General features: G+C 42.2%; 1 protein-coding gene across 4 annotated transcripts in view; it reads left to right on the top strand.

Annotated features, from left to right (window-relative positions):
- Positions 1-20,575, top strand: part of LOC103372412 (CD166 antigen homolog) — a 49,089-nt gene that overhangs the window by 16,338 nt on the left and 12,176 nt on the right. For 3 of the 4 annotated variants that reach the window (XM_008302045.1, XM_008302044.1, XM_008302047.1), the window contains exons 2-7: positions 14,629-14,735; positions 15,344-15,560; positions 15,787-15,851; positions 18,647-18,734; positions 19,763-19,930; positions 20,276-20,400. In XM_008302045.1, coding sequence (XP_008300267.1) covers positions 14,629-14,735; positions 15,344-15,560; positions 15,787-15,851; positions 18,647-18,734; positions 19,763-19,930; positions 20,276-20,400 — 770 coding nt within the window. Of the gene's footprint in view, positions 1-748; positions 756-11,211; positions 11,216-14,628; positions 14,736-15,343; positions 15,561-15,786; positions 15,852-18,646; positions 18,735-19,762; positions 19,931-20,275; positions 20,401-20,575 lie in introns of those variants that run through there. The other variant, XM_008302046.1, reaches the window with a different exon arrangement.

Raw genomic sequence — 20,575 nt, 5'->3', positions numbered from 1 at the left:
TTTTCTAAATTTGCGTTTCAGTTTGTTTAAATGTCATTTGCTGTGGTAATAAATAAAGAAACAAGTAAATGAAAAACATCCTGTCGTATTTGTTGTTAATTGGGCCCAAATATCTGGAGCCCAGATATTGCTATTCAGACCAGCTCTAGATGTTACCTAAAATTAATTATATAGCCCATGTATATATCGGTATCGGTTGATATTGGAATTGGAAATTGAGAGTTGGCATATCGTTTTTTGGCAACAAAACCAATTTGGGACCTCCCTAATGTTAAACCATGTCTGCTGTAATGTCCAAAACACATTAGCAATTGTGATTTTATAAACAGCATCCAGCAATTTTACAAATAAAATTGACTTGACCATAATTTGATACACTTACTGATTTTTTTTTCTTTCTCCAAATTGCTCAAATTTTATTGGGTCATGAATATCAAATGTTTCTGTGATATGTTGAAGTCACATCACAAGTCATGTCACAGAAGACTTGTCACCACCTGCAGCCTGCAAACTGCATTCTATATGCATTAGAAAATCTTCTCCATGGTATTTGACAGATAAGATGTGAATTTCTTTGATATCTACACAGCTTCCAGATAAGGCTGAGATATGCTCGTCCCCATGGCTGGATTTGTTGTTTGTAGATTAGCATCCACAGACCTCGTCATGATAAAGCACCCATTCACAGCTGTGTTTAGCGTCTCTTTCTCTATATCAGCCAACATGGGCGGCCGAGAATTTAGCTGCTGATGGAGGTTTGTTTTAAACGCACAGCAGCATCACTTGACATCCCACGTCTATTATTATCTACTCTGATAAACAAGGGGAACTACCACGAGTGTGCATTTCTGTTGAATCTGCAGAGCAATGCACTTCACTCACAAGTGCATGCTCACTAATGTGTATAATGGCTCAGGGCATCTGCTGAAGGTCGATTTATTTCCTCGCTCCTAATTGCTCACTCGCCTCCCAGTCTGTTTCCTGAACGTAGAAAACAAATACTTGCAATGCCCGTTGTGTTTTTATTGTTTTTTTTGTCAAATTAGCTGGTTAAGAACTAATGAAAGGCAGTTAGGTGAATTTTTTTCAACAAGGGCATATTATGTTTGTGTCCTCCTCCAATGAAGAGCATAACGTCGTCTCCAGACCAACTGGTGCCTCGACAGCCCGCTGAAGCAGCAGAGTCCATTTGTTCCCATATAGAACAAATCAGCCTCAATTCTCGAGGGCACTTGTCTTCCATCTGTGTTCTGCTACTATGCAGCGCGTATTGTGGCACTGAGAGGCCAAGTAGAAGCTGATCAGCAGGTTTTAGAGACGTGCATGTGTGTGTGTGTCTGTGGTAGTAGACCAGAAATAATGCACGGTCCACTGAGAGGCAGACAGAAACGTATTAGCTGAGGTTCTTAACAGTGAAGTAGGAGCAACTCTTTGTTCCTTTTAGATAAACTGCAGGTTTTTAAAATGTAAAAACTACTCTGGTCACTGACATGTGTTAGTCATGTGATTTAGGAATAGTGACCTCTGTAGGAATCATGAGAATCAGTGCCGACTTTTATACTGAGTTTGTCTTTAAAAGTCTCCACTGGTTTTAGGTAGAGACTCTGTTTGACCCTGTGCAGTTTGATAAAAGTCTTTCACTTCTGAAAAGATGTCTCATTGTCTTCATCACATCATTGTGTAGTCAACTGGTTTTTAGTCACATCCATCTCTCATAGTTGACTATAAATAGCCCACCCCCTAACACGTCACAGCGATCTGCATTCCTCAGCAGATGCATGCAATAAGTAGACATGAGGATGAAAGGGCAGTAAATACTTTTGTTTTTTTCAGAATAGCAGAAAAACACACCCATAACATGCGTCTTGTTCTTTGAGTCATGGATATCAGTGTTGGTTTAGTCCCAGGTGGCATGGTAATGACAAAAGCAGCTGTCAGGAGCAGGCTTCCACAGCAACCCCATACTCCCCCTCCCGACCCCCTGAGCAGCACTTCAGAGGCAGTGGGAAGAGTTTGTTTGACCTCCGTGACCCATCCGACTTATTTGGACTCATGGCTGGAGAGGAACACACAGAAGGAAAAGGAACCGTTTGCTCCCAGCCACCTGTTAAACATTTTATCTTTCAGTGGGTGTTTACTAGATAAATTACAAAAAGTCTCCAAACTGATGCATGCAGAGCAGAAAAATACAGCAGCCAGACAGTGCTGTATGCAAATAATGAATACTTCAGGATTTTTAGAAATGGTTAAGGGATAATACTGTATCTGTAACAAGACTGTGATAAAAAGCAAACATGTCACAAGGTGGGTTTTTAAGGGTAAAGTTAAGCTTTCCTCACCAGCCACTGCACAAAGCTTATTAAAACAAAACTCATCAAGCTACTGTGAAATAAAAAATCCTGAAGACAATGACAATAAAGTATTAAGTAGGCTAATACTCACAAGAGACAAGGTAGAGCAGTGGTTCTCAAACTGGGGGTCGGGACCCCCATGGGGGTCCAAAGATAATTTCAGGGGCTCGCCAGATCATTCAAAAATTAACGTGTTAATGTAAAGAGACTAATATGTGGAATTGACACAATTTTAAATGCATTAGTGCATGAAGAACAAAGTTATTACTCATGATGTATTAAAACTTCAAACTGGGGAGTCATGAACACAAACTGATGTTATCTTGAGGGTCGTGGCTCAAAAAGTTTGCGAACCACTGAGGTGGAGACATGGGAAATATGGTATTGATCGTTTACTGCCCTGGCTTTGAATAACTCTACCTGGACAATCTGATTTGTAACAGAGCGTTAAACATACATCTAGTGATTTCGTTACTTAATTAAAATAATGATCTCAACGACTGGTTTGTGAACATCCTCTCCCTGAACAGGAATCCGGTGCGTTTTTCACTGTGGAAGACTTTTTTGGCAGTGGCAGGTGTTTGTGGGAATGAACGGAATCTCATCTCCTAAAATACCTAAAACATTTGTGGCCTTCATTCCCGGTGCTGCCCCATTGCTAACAATCCTTGTATGCTGGGTTGTGATGATTTGTAGTGGAGGAGTCCTGCTTTGTTGGTCCTTCTTTGAATCCAGCATGAAGTCAAGGCCATGTCCTTCCTGACATTCCTGGTCTTGTCCATGGCAGTCCTCTGGTGATTCATGTGGTAACTGAAGGAGGTTTATGTGCTGTTTCACATTTTTTGAAGCACTTCTACTCATGCCTTGCAGTTTCAGGTGGGCCATAATTTGACCTTGAAATAACAGTGCATATAGAACATATTGACAATGCCTCTTTAAACTCGTCTAATATACTGTATATTAAGAAATACATTAACACATTAGACAAAACATTGTTTAGATTCAGATAGCTCCTGCATCCTTTGCAACACCCACTTTTAAAGTGTGTATGCATGCATACCCTGATTGTTGCATGTCAACACAGTGTTCTGTCTAACTGTGCTGACTCAGCGCTGTGTGTATGAATGAGGTCTACTTTTCAGAAAGAAAGGCATAAGCGGACTCTTAAGCCCCTTTCAGACATGCAAGATGGAACTTTGCTCGGTTAGTGCGTCTGTTAAGGTGGCGTTATTCTGTCATTGAGGCCCTTTCACACATGGATTACTTGTCCGTTAATGTTCTTCACAGCTGCATTCACACATACGGGACTCATGCAGACCAGTCAGTACACCAGTAGGCCAGTACACCTGGATGGATTTGGTGTTCACCTTTTCTAAACGTATTGCTGGACTTGGTGACCAAATAACTCAATTTTGTTTCATCTGGTCACAGAACTTTCCTCCAGAATTTCTCAATTTGTGATCAGCAGCAAACTTCATTTGAGCTTTAATGTAGTGAAGAGAAAAGGCTTCTTTCTTCTTTCACAGCAGCTTCTCAGCCCATGGGGATGTAAAACACTCTTGGACTATATACACTGACACCTGTGTTCCAGCAGCTTCTAATTCATTGCAGATCTGCTTTTGGTGATTCTTAGTTGACTCTTGGCCATCCTGACCAGTTGTCTCTCACATCCAGGATCCAGGACTATGCCTGGATAGTTTTCTTTGGGATGGTGGCAGTGACCCGACTGTACCGTGAACTGTATTGTTACAAACATTTTGGGATCTGAAGCATGTTTAAAATGTCCTAACTTGTTCAATCAGAATCAGAATCAGAATTAGCTTTAATGGCCAAGTACGTACACAACATACAAGGAACAAGGAATGTGACCAAGATGCACGTGTCATGTCACATCCTTTTTCAGGTGTGGTTAGGCTGCAGGGTAGTTAATGCTGTAATAGTGCTACAACACTTGTTTTCATTCAGATTAAGACTTATTGGTGCAGATGTAGCATCAGATTGCAGATGAAGTGTTTGCATTTGCTAAAGAAATGTTTGTGTCTGAATGGATATTTGAACTGGAAAATCTTATTTTTGTTGCTGTTTCAGGATGTTAGAGTTCTGCATATCTTTGTCTTTACCGCTCTAAATTCAGGGTTATACAAATATTTGTTTACCTTTTGCAGGGAAAAAAAACAGACAGACATGGTGTGTGTTGGGTTCTGAGGGCCATTTGATAAGCGTGCCATCTGGCACTGTACCCATACAACATGTGGCAGTATGACTGCACATTGTTGCCCTCTCTCAGTAATATGGCGTTCACAATGTGAATTTGGCATAACATCTGCTTTTCAGAATATCCGTACAGGTCGATTCAACATACGAGGTGTGTCAGAAAAGTTTCAGGACTGATGTCACAAAAGATGACTTCCTGGTGTAATGAGACAGTTGAGAGCATTTTCTCCATCATGGAGGTCAGAAGCCTTCTGGCAGTGGATGCGGTCAATAACGTGAGAATAGGTAATACAGAAGATATCAGAACTGGTCAGACACAGCAACACATATGTTCTCTGTACTTATCTTGGAGTACTGTTTGACCAAAGGGCCAATAATTAACGCAGTGCCTTAAAGCTATGTACTGAACTCAGGAGCAGGTTTTGTGGAGCTTTTACCTTCTATCATGTCTTCTCAAATGCACTTACCGTTGTCTTAGCTTGTGAAGTGGAGATTGTGTGCATATGTGTGTATATTTGTGTGTGTGTGTGTGTGTGTGTGTGCGCTCAGTGACGTGCCGCTGTAGTCTATCATTTAGCAGCGGTGTGTTTTGATCTCCAACAATCCCCGCCCATGCTTCGGCGTGTTTGTGAACCATGGATTAACTGCAAGTTTTACCACCGTAGTGTAAAACATAGTTTTACTGTCACTGTTGCTTTTTAAGGACACTCAGAGAGGGCTGTCCTCAGCCAAGGCCATAGCTGAGATCACAGTTTCTTTGGTCATCCTCCACCTCTCCCCACTCAGTTTTATGAAATTCTACTCAGCAGTCCTGCTTACAGACAAGCTGACAGACAAAGGAAGGCACTGAAATCAGCAGGAAGTAGTTTACTTGAAATTTAACCACCTTACTTTGAATATAACCACTTTATTTAACGATTATGATATTAACACAACTATAAAAATACACACAGAGACATTTACAGATGTCAAGTTTGTCAGCACTTGGACAGGACACGAATGGGTCGCTCGAATGTGGTTGGTTTGTTTCTGACCTGAACTATGGCTCTTTCTACAAATTTTAGGTCATTGTTTTAAAGAACCTTCTTACTTTTTATGCCAGTTGTGCTTGTCAGCCAGCCAAAGTAATTACCATAAACTGTCTGATTGCCTGTTGTGTAGCATAATGTTTCAAAACAACCTCAATATAAATGAAAATGAATGGCATTTATTTTTACTATATATTTTTAAAAATTATTTTACCCTAGACTCAGATGGAAACATTCATTCCATACGTGCTTTATTTGGTATCACACAAAGTAAAACTTGTCTCAAGCCAAACAGATTTAATGGGAAATATGTATATGTTTTACTCTGCACATTCAGTCTTACACATTAGAAATATTAACCCCAATAAATCAATCATTGGTTAGACGGCCACTGCTTCTAACAAGGCTAAGCTTGTACTACCAATTAATATCAAGTAAAAAGTATTTGTATGATTATACACGCACACACATCTGTGGTGAACTGCCAGATAAGACGGCCAAATGAGGAAGACAGACTGCAACCATTTAATGTCTTTTATACCTTCTCCATTTTTTTTATTATTTGACCTTTATTTTACCAGGTAAAAATGTTTTTGAGAACCAGTTCTCATTTGCAAACATGACCTGGCCAAGAGGCGCCGGCAGGAACAAACACATGTAAACAGACACAAATAGACACAGAAACACAACATAGAACAAAAGTAAACAAGTAAGAAGCATGGGGGCGTATGCATGTGAGGGAAAAAACAATGTGCACGAGGTGTAAGAAAGTGTGTGTATATAAGTATGTAAGTTAAGTCTGGTGTGATCAGCAGGAGCAACAGTCAACTACAATATGACGGATTTTAAGCTTGAAGGTGGTGATCAGAGTGTTTGGTAAGGTGTTCCAGTCGTCAGTCAAAGGAGTTACGGCCAAAAATAGTGGAGGTCCAGGGGATGATGAGCTTGATGTATCCACTAGACTTAGTATGAAAAGGATTATGGGCGACGTGAAGAAGAGAGGACAGGGAGGCAGGTGCCTCGGCCAGAACTGATTTGTAAAGGAAATGAAACGAGTGGTAAAACCACAGAGTATGAAGGGAAGGACACCTCACCAGTTTATAGAGGTCGCATTTCCAGTCTGGTTCATTCTGAGCTGAATGTTTTCAGCTATCATCACACAGCATGAAAGCTTTTAGCCTCAGAACATGACTCTGGAGAACATTTGGAACGATCAGCTGTGTGGAGAGCAGAGGACAGAACTGCTCCTGTAAATCTGTGACGGCGTTTTAATGAGGTTCATGACACTGTTTGCAGCCTTTTATGAACGTAAGAAAGACAGAGCAGGCAGTAATGCAGGGAAAGGCGGTCTAAATAAAACGGTTCCGTTACGAGGCATGCTGCTGGTCACAAGTAGGTAGTAATTTAAACTCTGCCAGAGTCAGAGGAATCCATGTCCTGGCTTCCATACCACCAACCACTGGCCTTTTTCTGGTCTTTCTTCAAATCCATGTTGCAACAAGAAATCAGTCTTATTTTTGGTCTGTGCTGCATTTCATTACACTTGTACTCTCTTGCCAAAAGGAACCATCAGAGTTTCTCAGTCGTGGCAGCAGTGAGACAGATTTGAATAATGCAAATGTGAACAAGGTGCATTTTAGGACTACTGTGCTCCCTTTTGTTAAGCTACTAGGTGTACTCAGGCTTTACTATATTTGATTTGGGCAAGATCTGATATGCAGTGACAGCTTTAGTCGTTGGTGTTTTCTTCAGGTGAGACGTGCCTAAACCAGCAAGCATTTTGTGCATTTATGGGCTGTGGTTGAATGCAGTGAACCCAATGAAGTGCACAAGTCAGGGCAGAGGGAAGGTGAAAGAGAAGGAAGAGCTGTTTGGCCTCCAAACAAAGCTAAGCAAACAGACCTAACCAACAGGCGGCTATGATATTCAACACTTCTGCTAGTTTTAAAACACGATTTTATTAGAAGCGTCTGAACAAAGGTCGAACCCTCGCCTGCTGTATTTGTGTCGCAGCTCTGTCGTCCGCAAGCTGCTGTATCATCCTGTCTTTACAACTCAGGACTTCACACAAACACTTCTAACAACATCTTTGAAAAGTATGTTGAGCTCTATTATATCCTGTGTCATATCATCTAACTTGTACTATTTGTCAAACCACAGTTATTTGAGAGCATGTGATTTTCAAATAGAAACTTGAATCCGATGGGTGTAAGCTGTGATCGAGGTGTTTCAGTGAGTTTATTTGTGTGTTTATGAGAGAACCAAAACAAACACAATTCAAAGATAAGAATCGTTAAAATATAAAATGTGCTTCCATTCACTGTGGGTACTGTTTGTGTCTACAGATTGTAATTTATTGTGCTCATTTGCTAAAGGCGGGCTGCAGGGTGGCTCGGTGGTTAGAAGATCCCCCGTTTGCATCCTGGTTAGGATGCCTGGGATCTTTCTGCATGGAGTTTGCATGTTCTCCCTATGTAGCGTGGGTTCTCTCCGGGTTCTCCGGCTTCCTCCCACAGTCCAAAGACTATCAGTGTTCACATGACTGAAGTTGGATTTCATCTGTTAACAGTGGATTAAATTCCTACTTTTTTGACTTTCAAGAACCTAAACCTATTGATTTACTGCTGGTCTGTGCTGCACATCGGTGTACTTAAACAGAAGAAGAAGTAGCACTTGAATACTGTTTGCCAGAAGAGGCTTCAGGAGATTGCCGGTTCGCGTCCCGGTGGGGGCACCGGAATCTTTCTGCGTGGAGTTTGCATGTTCTCCCCGTGCAGTGTGGGTTCTCTGCAGGTTCTCCAGCTTCCTCTCACAATGTCCAAAGACATGTTGAGGTTAATTGGTGATTCTAAATTGTCCGTAGGTGTGAATGTGAGTGTGCTGTTAATCTGTCTCTGGGTGTGGCCCTGTGATAGACTGGCGACCTGTCCAGGGTGTCCTCTGGGATAGACTCCAGCCCCCCGCGACCCTAATGAGGATTAAGTGGTGTATAGATAATGGATGGATGGATTTACTAAAGGCTCTTTTGTACACAAGAGGTGTTTGTGTCAAGGCATGTGGTGCTAGATAAGGCGAATTTATAAGCTCTTCACTTCATTCTTCATCATACAGTGATTTTCTGACAAAACTTTTTACTGTTCTGATAATGTGCAAAATCTTGTTTAGATGGAAAAGCTTTTGTAAACTGAGTTGTTGCAGTGAGGCTCTGTGTCAGTCAGTCAGAGTGGGACACGTTTGTAATGTGAGACCATGTAGGAGGTGTAGATCGACATTTTAGTTTAGACTGTCAACCTCACATGGATACAGATGGTGCTGCTGCTAGATATTGACATATGCATTGATGCACATATGGAGTCTGGATTGCTGTTTATTCCTGTGACAATCGTCTGTTAAGTGCCAGCAACCCACTCCAGGCTGTGACCCAAACAGCTTGGTGGCAGTCCTCCAACGGTGTAGCCTTACACTGGAGTTAGGGACCCTGCAGATGGTACATGACATCTTTAAGTGCTGATATTGAATCCATTATTGACATACGAGAGCTATTCCATATCCCTGCAGTTTTAGGGCAACATCCCATTACAGGAACCCTGTGAGCATCTCTAGGGAAAAGCAAGACAGTCCAGAATGAAAATCAGGATTACAGATTTGTGTAAATGATTCTGTATAGTTGTTATATTCAGATTTATTTGGCAGTCACGATGTCAGCCAAGAGTTAAGATTTCATACAGTGGCCATTTGACCTTTGTAAAAATAATTTATTTCACTTTCTTTTGCTGAGCATTTGATCAAAATGCCATATTCTGCTTTTCAGTGTTATGTATACATTTAAGTTTTCAAAAATAGTTCAGTTTAGAATGCTCCAAGGAGGATTTATTGTAGACGAGGGGAAGGTGGCTTCCATTGAGAGCTAGTTTTATATTTGACAGAAAGGCCTAAATTAAAATACATACTGCCGGATTAAAAAACTCACCCTTGCTAAAACAGCATCGATGTGTTGGACCCTGGCCTTAAACTGATCCATGGGTCATGCTGCAGTAAATTACCATCTGCTTCCTGATACTTCCTGACCTTGACATGCTGGCTTTATATCAGTTACATCTCCCAAAATAAAATGACAGCCTGCATTTTCACTTTTGGCAAGAAGGGCTGCACGGCTGCATCTACACCAGATGAAGATCGTTTCATATGACTGGAGGAAGTGCCACTTGCTTATTTTCCCCATTGTGATGATGGTGAGGTTGAATTGTTCGCTTGTCTTCCTTGCTGTACACGCTCCTGTCAATTTTTATTCTTCCAGCTCTGCTGTTCAGAACGCTGCAATGAAGACATCACTGATTCAAGTAGAGTTATTTTAGTTTGTTAAACAGTGAGAGGAACAAAATGTCTACGAAGACCAAGGAAGCCAACACATTCAGCTTCGTAAAGCATGTTGTCAACAGTCCAAAAATAAAGATAAAACGGTTAGCAAATGTGAAAACAACTTAAACAGAACACTGTTAAGCAGAAAAACTGTGCAATAAATAACCATGCCAAAAGCATAGACAAAAAAAGTTTTGAGTGAGGAAAAGAAGGGCTCATTTCTACATTTCTACTATTTCATTTAGCAGATGCTTTTATCCAACGCAACGTACATCTGAGAGCAGATACAAGACAAGCAAGGATCTAGTCAGGAGAGAACAATCTAGATAAGTGCCATGCCAGTAGCAGGCTGTGTGGAAGTAATAGGATTTTGTTTGTTTGTTTGTTTGTTTGTTTTCAGTCTGTCAAGTGCAGAGGTGTTTAGTGAAGAGCTGGTCTTTAGTCTTTTCCTAAAGACTGAGATGGAGTCAGCAGACTGAGCAGAGTTTGGTAACTCGTTCCACCACCGTGGAACCACAGAGGAGAAGAGTCCAGCTATCGACCTCGGGCCTGTTGTGGTGGTTGTATCAGGAGGTTTTTGTTGGTCGAGCTTAGTGAGCAGGAAGGAGTGAGAGAGTTCAGGTAGGAGGGAGCTGTTGTTATTGTAGTTTTGTAAGCAATCGTCAGGGTTTTGAATTTGATGCGGGCAGCAACTGTAAGCCAGTGAAGCGATCTGACCAGCTGGGTGACGTGTGCTGTTTTTGGCTGGTTGAAAACCAGACGTGCTGCATTCTGTATCGTCTGCAGAGGTTTGACTGTGGATGCGGGGAGGCCTGCTAGTAAGGAGTTGCAGTAGTCAGTGTAGATCACTAATGTTATTATTGTTTTGGAGGCCTTGTTGGGACTGGTAATTACTGGTTTACCAATGTGAAAAAAAAGACTTTCGATACTGTGATGAAGGTTGTGATGAAATGATTCCACTGCTGGCTGGTTAGTGTTCACCTCCTATCATGTGAATATTGAGTATTATTATACATTCAGTTAGTATTGTCCAGACTGAGTGGCTAGTTCTTTGCTCACCGTGTGTTGAAACATGGCCAACAAACTGAACAACACCATGAAACATCAGAAAGAGGACCACGGTCCATTTACTTTTCCTTTCTGCATCTTCTTCACGGTTTAATAGCACCGAACACTCCTGCAAAAAGTTAATGAAACCAGTCAAAGCTCTTACTTTGCAGTGTCAGTTTGGACGCTTTGTAGTGATGAAGGCTGGACAGCAAGGCCCCGAAAAGGCCTGTTTTCATCTGCCCTGGAGCACAATGTTTAGTTGGTAGATAGTCGTGAGATAGGAGCCTGCCGGAACTGCCATAGCAAACAAAACCGTGCCTTCAGGACGGAGAGGGCTGCAGGTTGGTACACATGACAGCGAGCATGATCGACCTGTGTACAGTAAAGGAACTGAGAAATCTGCGCATTTTCCTCTTTAAACCCTAAATAACAAAGCCGGTTAAAAAATATATATTTTAAAATTCTTGTCAGCGCAGACAGTTTTACTTTGGCATGGGCTAAACCGTCTTTGGGAGGGTTCCATAAAGCTCAAAGTGCTTCTATGCAGGAAAACCCTGCTTTTGTAAACCTTTTCCCCCATAATACACACGGAGGAATAACCGAGGAAAGAAAGTGAAATTAAATCCTAACTAGTCTAACAGAAGCAAACTCAAATACTGCAACACAACCACAAGGCAGAATCACACAAATTACACGGAATTACAGAAATACAAGCAGAGTTAATAATAATAGTAATACTAGGACTAGCATTAACTGGGTTACTCATGGGGTCAGCGGTAAATCAAATTACCAAACAAGTAGTGGTGGGGGATTGGGGTCCAGTGAGGCGAGCAGGATCTGCAGAGGCTGGAGGAGGGATCCCCGGGTGGGTGTGGCTGTATGTGGAGCAGTCGGCTGGATAATGACCCAGGCAGGCGACGGGGCGAGGGACCGGTCGGGAAATGAGTAAACAGAGTTAACTGAGTCTGCGGTCTGGCGAGAGCAAAGGAATGAGCTGGTGAAGGCGTCGATTGTGATCAGGTGATCAGGTGGTCTTCGATGAAACACAGCCGGAGGGAAAGCAAGAGAGAGAGCCAAAGGGAAAAGAGGAAGAGAAGAGGGAGAGAGCAGGAGAGGGAAAGAGGAAGAGAGGGCTGGGCTGAGGTCACCTGACACCCAAACACTGCACGGTTCAGTGTTTTTATTTTCCCCACCAGACATCATCGGTCAGATCACAGTACAGGTACAACCCAAGTCATCTGCAGTGTTTCTGGCCAGTGTTCACAAACATGGGAGGGAATAATGGCACATTAACCTCCCTGATTAAGCTGAAAACGGCAGAGAGAAGAATTGTGTGTGGCCTACCTCACTGGTTATTCCTCCCTGGTTGTATTATTGAGTTTCTTCTTTTGTAATAAATTTCTGTTTATTTGAAGCGGTTCCTGTCTGATCCTCTGACACGATGAGGCTCTGCAGAAAACATGTTCTCCAACATGTGAACTTACAAAACAAAATGTGGCCATAACGTTTATTTTCTCATGAAGTGATCTCCTGTTAGTGTTGACCTGTCTGTCACTTTATCCCCAAAGAGTCCCGGCAGATTTAGATGGGCAAGTTCTAACTTTAGGCTAGTTTTGACTAATGGAATTTACCAACAATACCAGGGTAATTCAGAAAGGTCTCTGCCTCACTTTAAACCTCCAGATACTCCTCAACAGCATGAATTGATTTCATCATCATCACTGAAAATGGCAAAAAAGCAAGCAGGATTTCAGTTTGGGAAACAGAAGTTAGATGGTAGGGTGAGTCAGCCACATTTGGCTGCTTCTGCCACTAGCTGTGCTGTGTGGACGGACTCACGTCCTAGGACGGCAGACCAGGCCAAACATTTCCTCACTTATCTTCCTTTGATTGTTTCAAACATTTGAGTTTTTGTAGACAGTGTTATAAGGCTTTGAAGTATACAGTAATGCCCCAAAATAAGAGTTACGCCCATTGTTTCTGGGTGGGGCTGAGAGCTACCACTGTACGTCTACCACATGCAGCTTTTCATAGTCACGTTTATTAAATCATATATGTGTATATATATATATCATAGTGCTGCACACTATACAAAGAGTTGATTTACTTTGCAGCTCAGCTTTGTACCTGAATTCCCTGAAAAATGAACAATGAATAAATCTGGACTTCTTGGTAGTATTTTAAATCCACACCATTTATGCATCATGTGTTCTTTTTAAACATTGACGTAATTGTGGCTGTTTTTGAATAAACTTAACTGGAAGTCACCGCCGACGTGATTCATTACGCAGTGACGAAGAGAAGAATTAAATTCAGTTCTGTAGAAATCTTGTAGAACGAGGAACCTACGTGCTCACTGTCTGCTGAACTCCACAAACAAGAACTGGTGATAATGTGATCTAATCGCTGACGACTGCATCAGTCTGTGTGCCAATGAAAAATGTGAATTGTCATAACTGAGTGGGACCAACAGGTGGTTTCTGTTTTACTGTCTTTGCTTTTCTCCACGCCACCTGTCAAAGCCAATTTGCAAAACAGATTCATTCTTAAGAAAAAAAGGAGAACATAAAGTGATCTGAGCTTTTGTTCTAGTGTTTAGAAATGAATGTTGGTTTCATTGGTGGCTTATTTAAACACTTTGCTTGATCACTGGATGGACTTGGAGTAGGAATACCGTTGGATTGTAACTGGAGACAAAGATCTGATGAGGATCAGATACGTGCTTACTGTGTGTGACGTTGTGACTTTTTACTATTTTTCTATTGTTTTGTTTTTCTTTCATAATGTCTTATTTTTATTGCGCAGCCTTGAGGAACAATCACTTTGCATTTCACTACACGTACTGTATGACAGTTTACTAAATGAAAACTCTTGAATCAGCTCAGAGTTGAGGATGTATTGCTTCCAGCCATTAACTCCTCAGTTAGCAGCAGCACTTGAGAATTTTCTGGCCTCATCACTCTGGAATGAGCAGAATCTGAACCACGTCTTGTTCTGCCTGTTTAGCTAAAAGCTCAAAGAAAAAGAGTTGGAGCGTGAAGACCTTAACGTCCCTCCACTGTGCTCTGACCCTCATCCATCTTTTCACTATACCTTTGTCCCTTGCAGTGAGTCTGATCTCACACGTCTGACATCAACCTAGGAGGCCTATTGTGGTGCAGCTTTATTTGCTTTGTTCATAACCGTCCATTTGAGGGCATTTATACTTGGAAAGACCTGGCTTGTCCAATCACAATCTGAAAGCTTTGTGATCAACGGGATATAAACAACATGTTTAGTTTTACTCTCTGTTCTTCCTGCCCGATCAAAAGCTCCAGATCAAGTGATGGAAAACATCAGGTTGTTGCTCATTCTCCTTTTTGATGCTGGGTCTTAGGATCTCAGGTGTTTTAATACCCTGTGATTCAAACCCAGCTTTCCAGCAGTGTTTGGGTTTGAATTTGCACAAGCAGTGGGAAAGAACATGTGCCCCGATTTGACCACTCAGGATCCAAACAAGCAGCACTCAGGTTGCTGATGCACACCCATTACTGAACAAAGCAGTCACTCCTGTTGTCTTCTCTGGGTCTTGTTGTCCTACCTTGTATTTGCATTAGTAGTAACAGTCTGTACTCTTTGTGTTGCAGTGCAGGGTACAGAAAACGTGACCGCCTTGTATGGATCGACCATCGTTATACCATGCAACGGTGGAGCTCCAGCACCAGAGGATCTGATGTTCATCAAGTGGAAATATGTAAGTAGATCCTGACTGTTAACACTGTCAATGAGAAGTTTCAGGTGAACTGAACTCCTGCTTTCAAAGAAGTAGAGGACCGTATGAACGGATTTGAACATCCATTTATATTCTTCCTGGAAGGATGTGGAAAACTGAAGATATCTGTACATTTTGAAATGACAGATTTTGCATTTGTAAGATTGTGGTTTTTTTTTATTGGTCTGTCTGTCTGTCTGTCTGTCTGTCTGCTACATAGCTGCTATGTAAAGAAGCTCATCTGCTAGAAATGTGATGAAGTGTTTTGCTAGGTAGATCATTTGACCAGCAAGTGTTCAACTGTAACTGGACTAAAACAAATCTTACCTCAAGGTGTTTATTCAAGCTACAAGTAAATATTTTAACAGACGACAGACACGGACAGTGTGTACCTACTTGACATTCGTTTTTCGTGGTTTTACCAGTGAACGGTCCTCCTCTTTGGATTATATGTGAATGACAGGTTTCAAAGATCTGTATATTTTTGTACATGTCTGTTAAAGCAAACAGTCATTTGGTTTGGCAGGCTTTACACAATCTCGCACCTGACTATGTTTGCTGTTTCCTCCCTGTGTCATCTGACACTTTAGGAAACAAGTGACAATTCTGGCGATCTTTTGATCAAACAAACTCGCAACGATCAAGCCACCATTCAGGCCACAGACGATTATGCCAAGCGGATCAGCCTTGATGACAAGTACAGCCTGCTCATCACCGACGCCTCACTTAAAGACCAGAAGACCTTCACCTGCCTGGTGGTGTCAGACAACGATCTCTTGGAATGTCCCGTCTCTGTCATTGTTTACAGTAAGCATAAACATGTACAAAAGTTTTTACATAAAATTACATACATATATATATATGTGTGGGTACAATATTTGTGTGTTTCTTTACTGCACCCCAGAATTCAGTAGATAAGTTGAGAAATTATTGACAATGTGAAGAAAAGAAAGAAAGAAAATAAAGAAATATAAAAAGCTTCTTGGAATTTGTCTCCAAGCCAAACTCTGACTCTGTCTTTCCGTGTTTGTAGAGAAACCATCATCAGTTCAGGTTATGGATAAGCCCGAAGCGTTGCAGAAGGACAAACTAACAACGGTAAGATCTCTACAGTTTTTACACTTTAGTGTTTTGTAGTGGTGTGAAGTGCAAAGCTGTCTCACTGAGCCACACCAATGTGTTTCTGGTCTGAAGTGAAATCTGCATGACACCGTCAGCGTCGTGTACTGAATGTAAACATTCATCCGCTCAGGGATCTGCTGTTTGTCTGTTTGACTGAGCTCATGATGAGTGACTGTTGTGGACACATGCTGTTGTAGTGAATACCCCTCCACACGTGACATGAAACGCGGATGAGTGATGCACCAGTTATCACTGGGTCCATGACTGGGGAAAACAGGAAGCTGACATGTCGGATAATTTGCTCAGTCCAAGCAGCCTGAAGCATTAGAGGAGGTTGAAATAGTTAAAAAAAATAAAAGGGGATCTGCCTCGACCAGTTCAGGCGAGAGTGGGGACGAAGGGGTTGGGAGAGTGGTTGGAGTAAGGCTAGCAGGATAGCAGACAGAACACAGACAACAATATAAACTGAATAATGAACATTTTGGAGGTGGGTGAAGCCAGAAACTGCAGATCAGAGACGTGAAGCTCCAGATCAGAGACGTGAAGCTCCGGATCAGAGACGTCCACAGAGAGAACAAACACAGGACCTCGGGGGAAACACAGAGTTAGTGACATGAAATGGTGGTTATAACTGTATGGAAGAGAGGAGAGGAGCCCAGTGCATCATGGGAATCTCCTGGCAGTCTAAAGCTATAGCAGCATAACTAAGGGACAGTTCAGGTGATCCTGAGCAGTGAAAACAGTTCAGGCAGTTGGAAGTCTGCAGAAGAGGGAAGGTCTCTCTGTTTCTCCTAAATCTCGGTTTACCAGAAGGATTTATGACGTCACAACTAACTTTGAAACATGAAACTTCCAGAGAAGCTACACTGAGAAGTGGAGTCTGACACATTTTGTGTAACGTATATATGCTTCAAAGTTTACCAGTGTTGGCAAATTCAGAGATCCTGGATTTGTCAAAGGGGAAGAAAAGTAGTCATTTAAAGTTTATAGCCAAGATGCGGTGGGTTCCTTCAGCACAGACACACCCAGTCTTTATTAGTATCAACCACACACATCATTGACATTTTTGCTGTTTTCTCTGTGTCATTCTGCTCAGCTCTGCTGAAGCGTGACAATGTACAACAGCTGTGCCAATCAATTCACCCTGCCCCACCCCCACCCCCCGCCAATATGTCGGTCCTAAACGATTCATGTAAGAATAAAAATGTGTGAAGGGAACTTTAAATAAAAACACACGTACAGTATGCATACATCAGTAAATTGATAAATCTACTAATAAGGGCTGCTGTGACTACATGACTGTGTGACTGTTGTATTTACTGCCAGGAGACGTCTTTGTGGTGAGTCACGTGAATTCAGAGGTGCGGGCTGTAGTACAGGATATGAAACCATGGGAAAAGGAATGTTCTTATGACTCACTTCTTATCTGGTTCACACACAGCATATCTCTGCTACGGTTGGTGACCTTCAGTCCTGAAGACGTAATGAGACAGGGAGACAACGTGCATTTGAAACAAAATCTAATTCATTCCTGAATAAAGGACTTGTTTGTCTGTTCTGGCAACCATCCAACATTCTTCTGTTTTTGTTATATTGCATTATACAACTCTAGGGAAGGGAAAATAAGGTTTCACTGTAATCAGTGTTATAACGAAGGTACCAGCAGCAGGTATTTGGTCAAATTATTTGTCCAGTGCTTTATTCACAATTATTCTTTTGAGAGAGAATAGCCAGTGACATTTCTTTGGCGCTACCATTCACTTTTAAAACACAAGATAAAGTTGAACTGATGTTTATTTTAGTTAACCTTTATTTTACCAGGTAAGTTAGTTGAGAACTGGTTCTCATTTTCAACAACGACCTGGTCAAGAGGCGTCACACAAACCAGACGAACAGCATAAACAGATTATATGTACAGCAACAATATTACAAAACAAATTAAGCAAAGACTTGTAAAATAGAGAGGCTAAAAACAGGTGCAGCTCAGGGGCATAAACAAACACTTTAATATTGTACAGATAAAACATGTCCTGCTTTCTCACGTATCACCAACCGATACCATAATCACTGGATGCTTTTCAAGTTCTATGTGTGTTGCCCTCTAAGGGATTTTATGATGAGCACTCCGCTTATTGGATCTGACAGACAACTGAGCTTGGTCAACGCCCCTGTGCAGGGCAGCCCAGGGCAGCTGCAGGGCACAGTGTGAGAAGGTGCCCCTCCTAGCTGCTGGTATGAGGAAGAGGAAAAAAACACTCTTCCAAAGCACTCTAGATTAAACAGAGGATGCCATAACTTTTTGGTGGTAGGCCCGGTTAGGCCGTATTACCACTACAAATCCTTCCACGTTGTTCGTCATGCGGGAGAAATACACTGACAGTGCACAGATGTCCCCACCCCTCTTTGCAGTGATGATCACCAGCTCTTAACTGACACCAGTACCAAGCTTGTCTACTTCAGCCGCTCAAACTGTGAGCCTCAGAGATGATCGAACACTGTCTGCAGGTCCCAGTGGGGAACAAACCAAGCTTGTCCGCCACCTTGCAGTGCACAGGAGAGCAGATCTTGCTCTCACACCAGCCAGTAAAAACACACTGTTGCATGCAGCCTTGCAGTAGAAGGTCATAAATATTCAAGTACTTAAAAGACTGATTCTCTAGTTTAGGGAACTTGTTTCATTAAATTATTCTGTGTTGCAGCAGTACAAGAAACAGCTTTGTGACTACGCAGGCTTTGTTTTGACAGTTTGATTGCTTTTCTGTTTTGTTCAGGTGGGAACATGCGTTTCTTCAGATGCGCACCCTGCAGCTACTATCACGTGGAAGAAGAATGGACAACCCTTGTTGGCCAGTGAGAAAGGTATGTATGAGTAGATGTGAACGATGAGTGTATAAACAAGTGTATTCAGAATCAGAATCAGCTTTAATGGCCAACAACATACAAGGAACATACAAGGAACATACAAGGAGCCAGTAGTCATTCAGTCCTGTGATGGAGGGTTTCTTGGGAACCGGTATGACTGTGGAGTGTTTGAAAGTAGAGGGGACTTCACATTGCTCCAGGGACCTGTTAGAGATCCTGGTGAAGATTGGAGCCAGCTGGTCAGCACAGGCTTTCAGACAGGAGGGTGACACTCCGTCTGGGCCTGGTGCTTTCCTGATTTTCTGCCTCTGGAACAGGCGGCTCACTTCCTCTTCACGCATTGTGCAGTCTGGGGTGTGACAGGGGTTTGTGGTGTGGTTGTGTTGTGGATGAGAGGTGGGCTGTGGAGGGTGAGGGGTGTGAATGTGTCCCTCTCAAACCTGCAGTAGAAGGAGCTGAGGTTGTTGGCCAGATTTTTATTTGCCACAACAGGGGGGGATGGTCTCCTGTAGTTGGTGATGTATTGAAGGCCTCTCCACACTGAAGCAGGGTCGTTAGCTAAGAACCAGTTATCAGCTTCTCCCCTTGTCCACCAAACCAGTTCCAGGGCTAGTTCCGTGCTAGTGCCTGACTTAGCACCAGTTCTTTGTGTTTCCACCGCCCAAGCATTGGCTCCAGGCTCTCAAAACTGGTGCTTAACTGAATTTAAATGAAGGAAATTACAGGTCATCCAGGCCTTCATGTCCTTCAGACATGCCTGAAGTTTGACCAACTGATTGGTTTCATTTGGCTTCATAGATAAATAGAACTGGGTGTTGTCTGCATAACAGGGGAAATGTAGGCAGTGCTTCCTGATAATATTGCCTAAGAGGAGCATATACAAGTTAAATAATATTGGTCCTAACACAGAACCCTGTGGAACTCCATAATTTTCTGGACTAGTTTTATACAAAAAAAAATGCTCACCTGGTTTTGCAGCCAAACTGCTAATGCTACACCTTAATGTAATGTGTCTGTCAATCCAGCTGTGATCACCCCCAGCCTTAAGCTGGACCCAGCCACGGGCCTGTCCACTACCTCCTCCACCCTCCAGTATGCAGCCACGAAGCAGGACGTTGGTGCAATCTTTGCCTGCGTTTCCACATACAAGCAGACCGATGAAGAACTTGAGATGGAACCTTTGTCTGTTCACTGTAAGTGGAATGCAGTTTCATATTTCTAGTTAGAGACAACCAAAAATGTGATAATTCTACTCTGTTAATTATTGAAGTCATTGTAGGTTTTAGTGATGTACTAGACTGCATTGCATTTATGAGTTTTTCTAGTATTTTTTCTACATGCATGAGAGGGGGGCGTTTAATCAAAATATTTAAAACTCAATTGGAATTGAGGATTGCATTCAGCAGCTGTAAAATGCATTGCCATTTGAATAAGATTTTGTGTAAAAGGTAAATTATCTGTCAATGGAAGGTGCCTTCCATTCCAACCATTCATGTTTCCGCTTCTCTTTTCCCTTAATTACTCACTGAACCTCTCAGATCCCTCAGAGAAGATTAGCCTCCAAGTTATGTCCAAGGGGCCTGTCGTAGAAGGTGATAATGTTACATTGAAGTGTCATGCTGACGGCAACCCTCCACCCAGCTCCTTCTTCTTCCACGTCATGGTGAGTCAGTGCCTAGTGTGTATCCTCAAGTAGCTTACTGCTGTCTGCTCTGGAATAACAGCAGTGCTAAGCCTAGGGTGCAGTGACAGTGTCCTTGCCCCTGCCTTTAACATATTGGAATGGGTTTTTAAAAGCCCTGCCAATCTCGCTGTATCTGTATCTCTTTAATCTGCAT

Source organism: Stegastes partitus, unplaced genomic scaffold (assembly GCF_000690725.1).
Source record: "Stegastes partitus isolate 25-593 unplaced genomic scaffold, Stegastes_partitus-1.0.2 Scaffold1751, whole genome shotgun sequence".
NCBI classification, from domain to species: domain Eukaryota; kingdom Metazoa; phylum Chordata; class Actinopteri; family Pomacentridae; genus Stegastes; species Stegastes partitus.
This window is presented reverse-complemented; position numbering and strand designations above follow the sequence as displayed.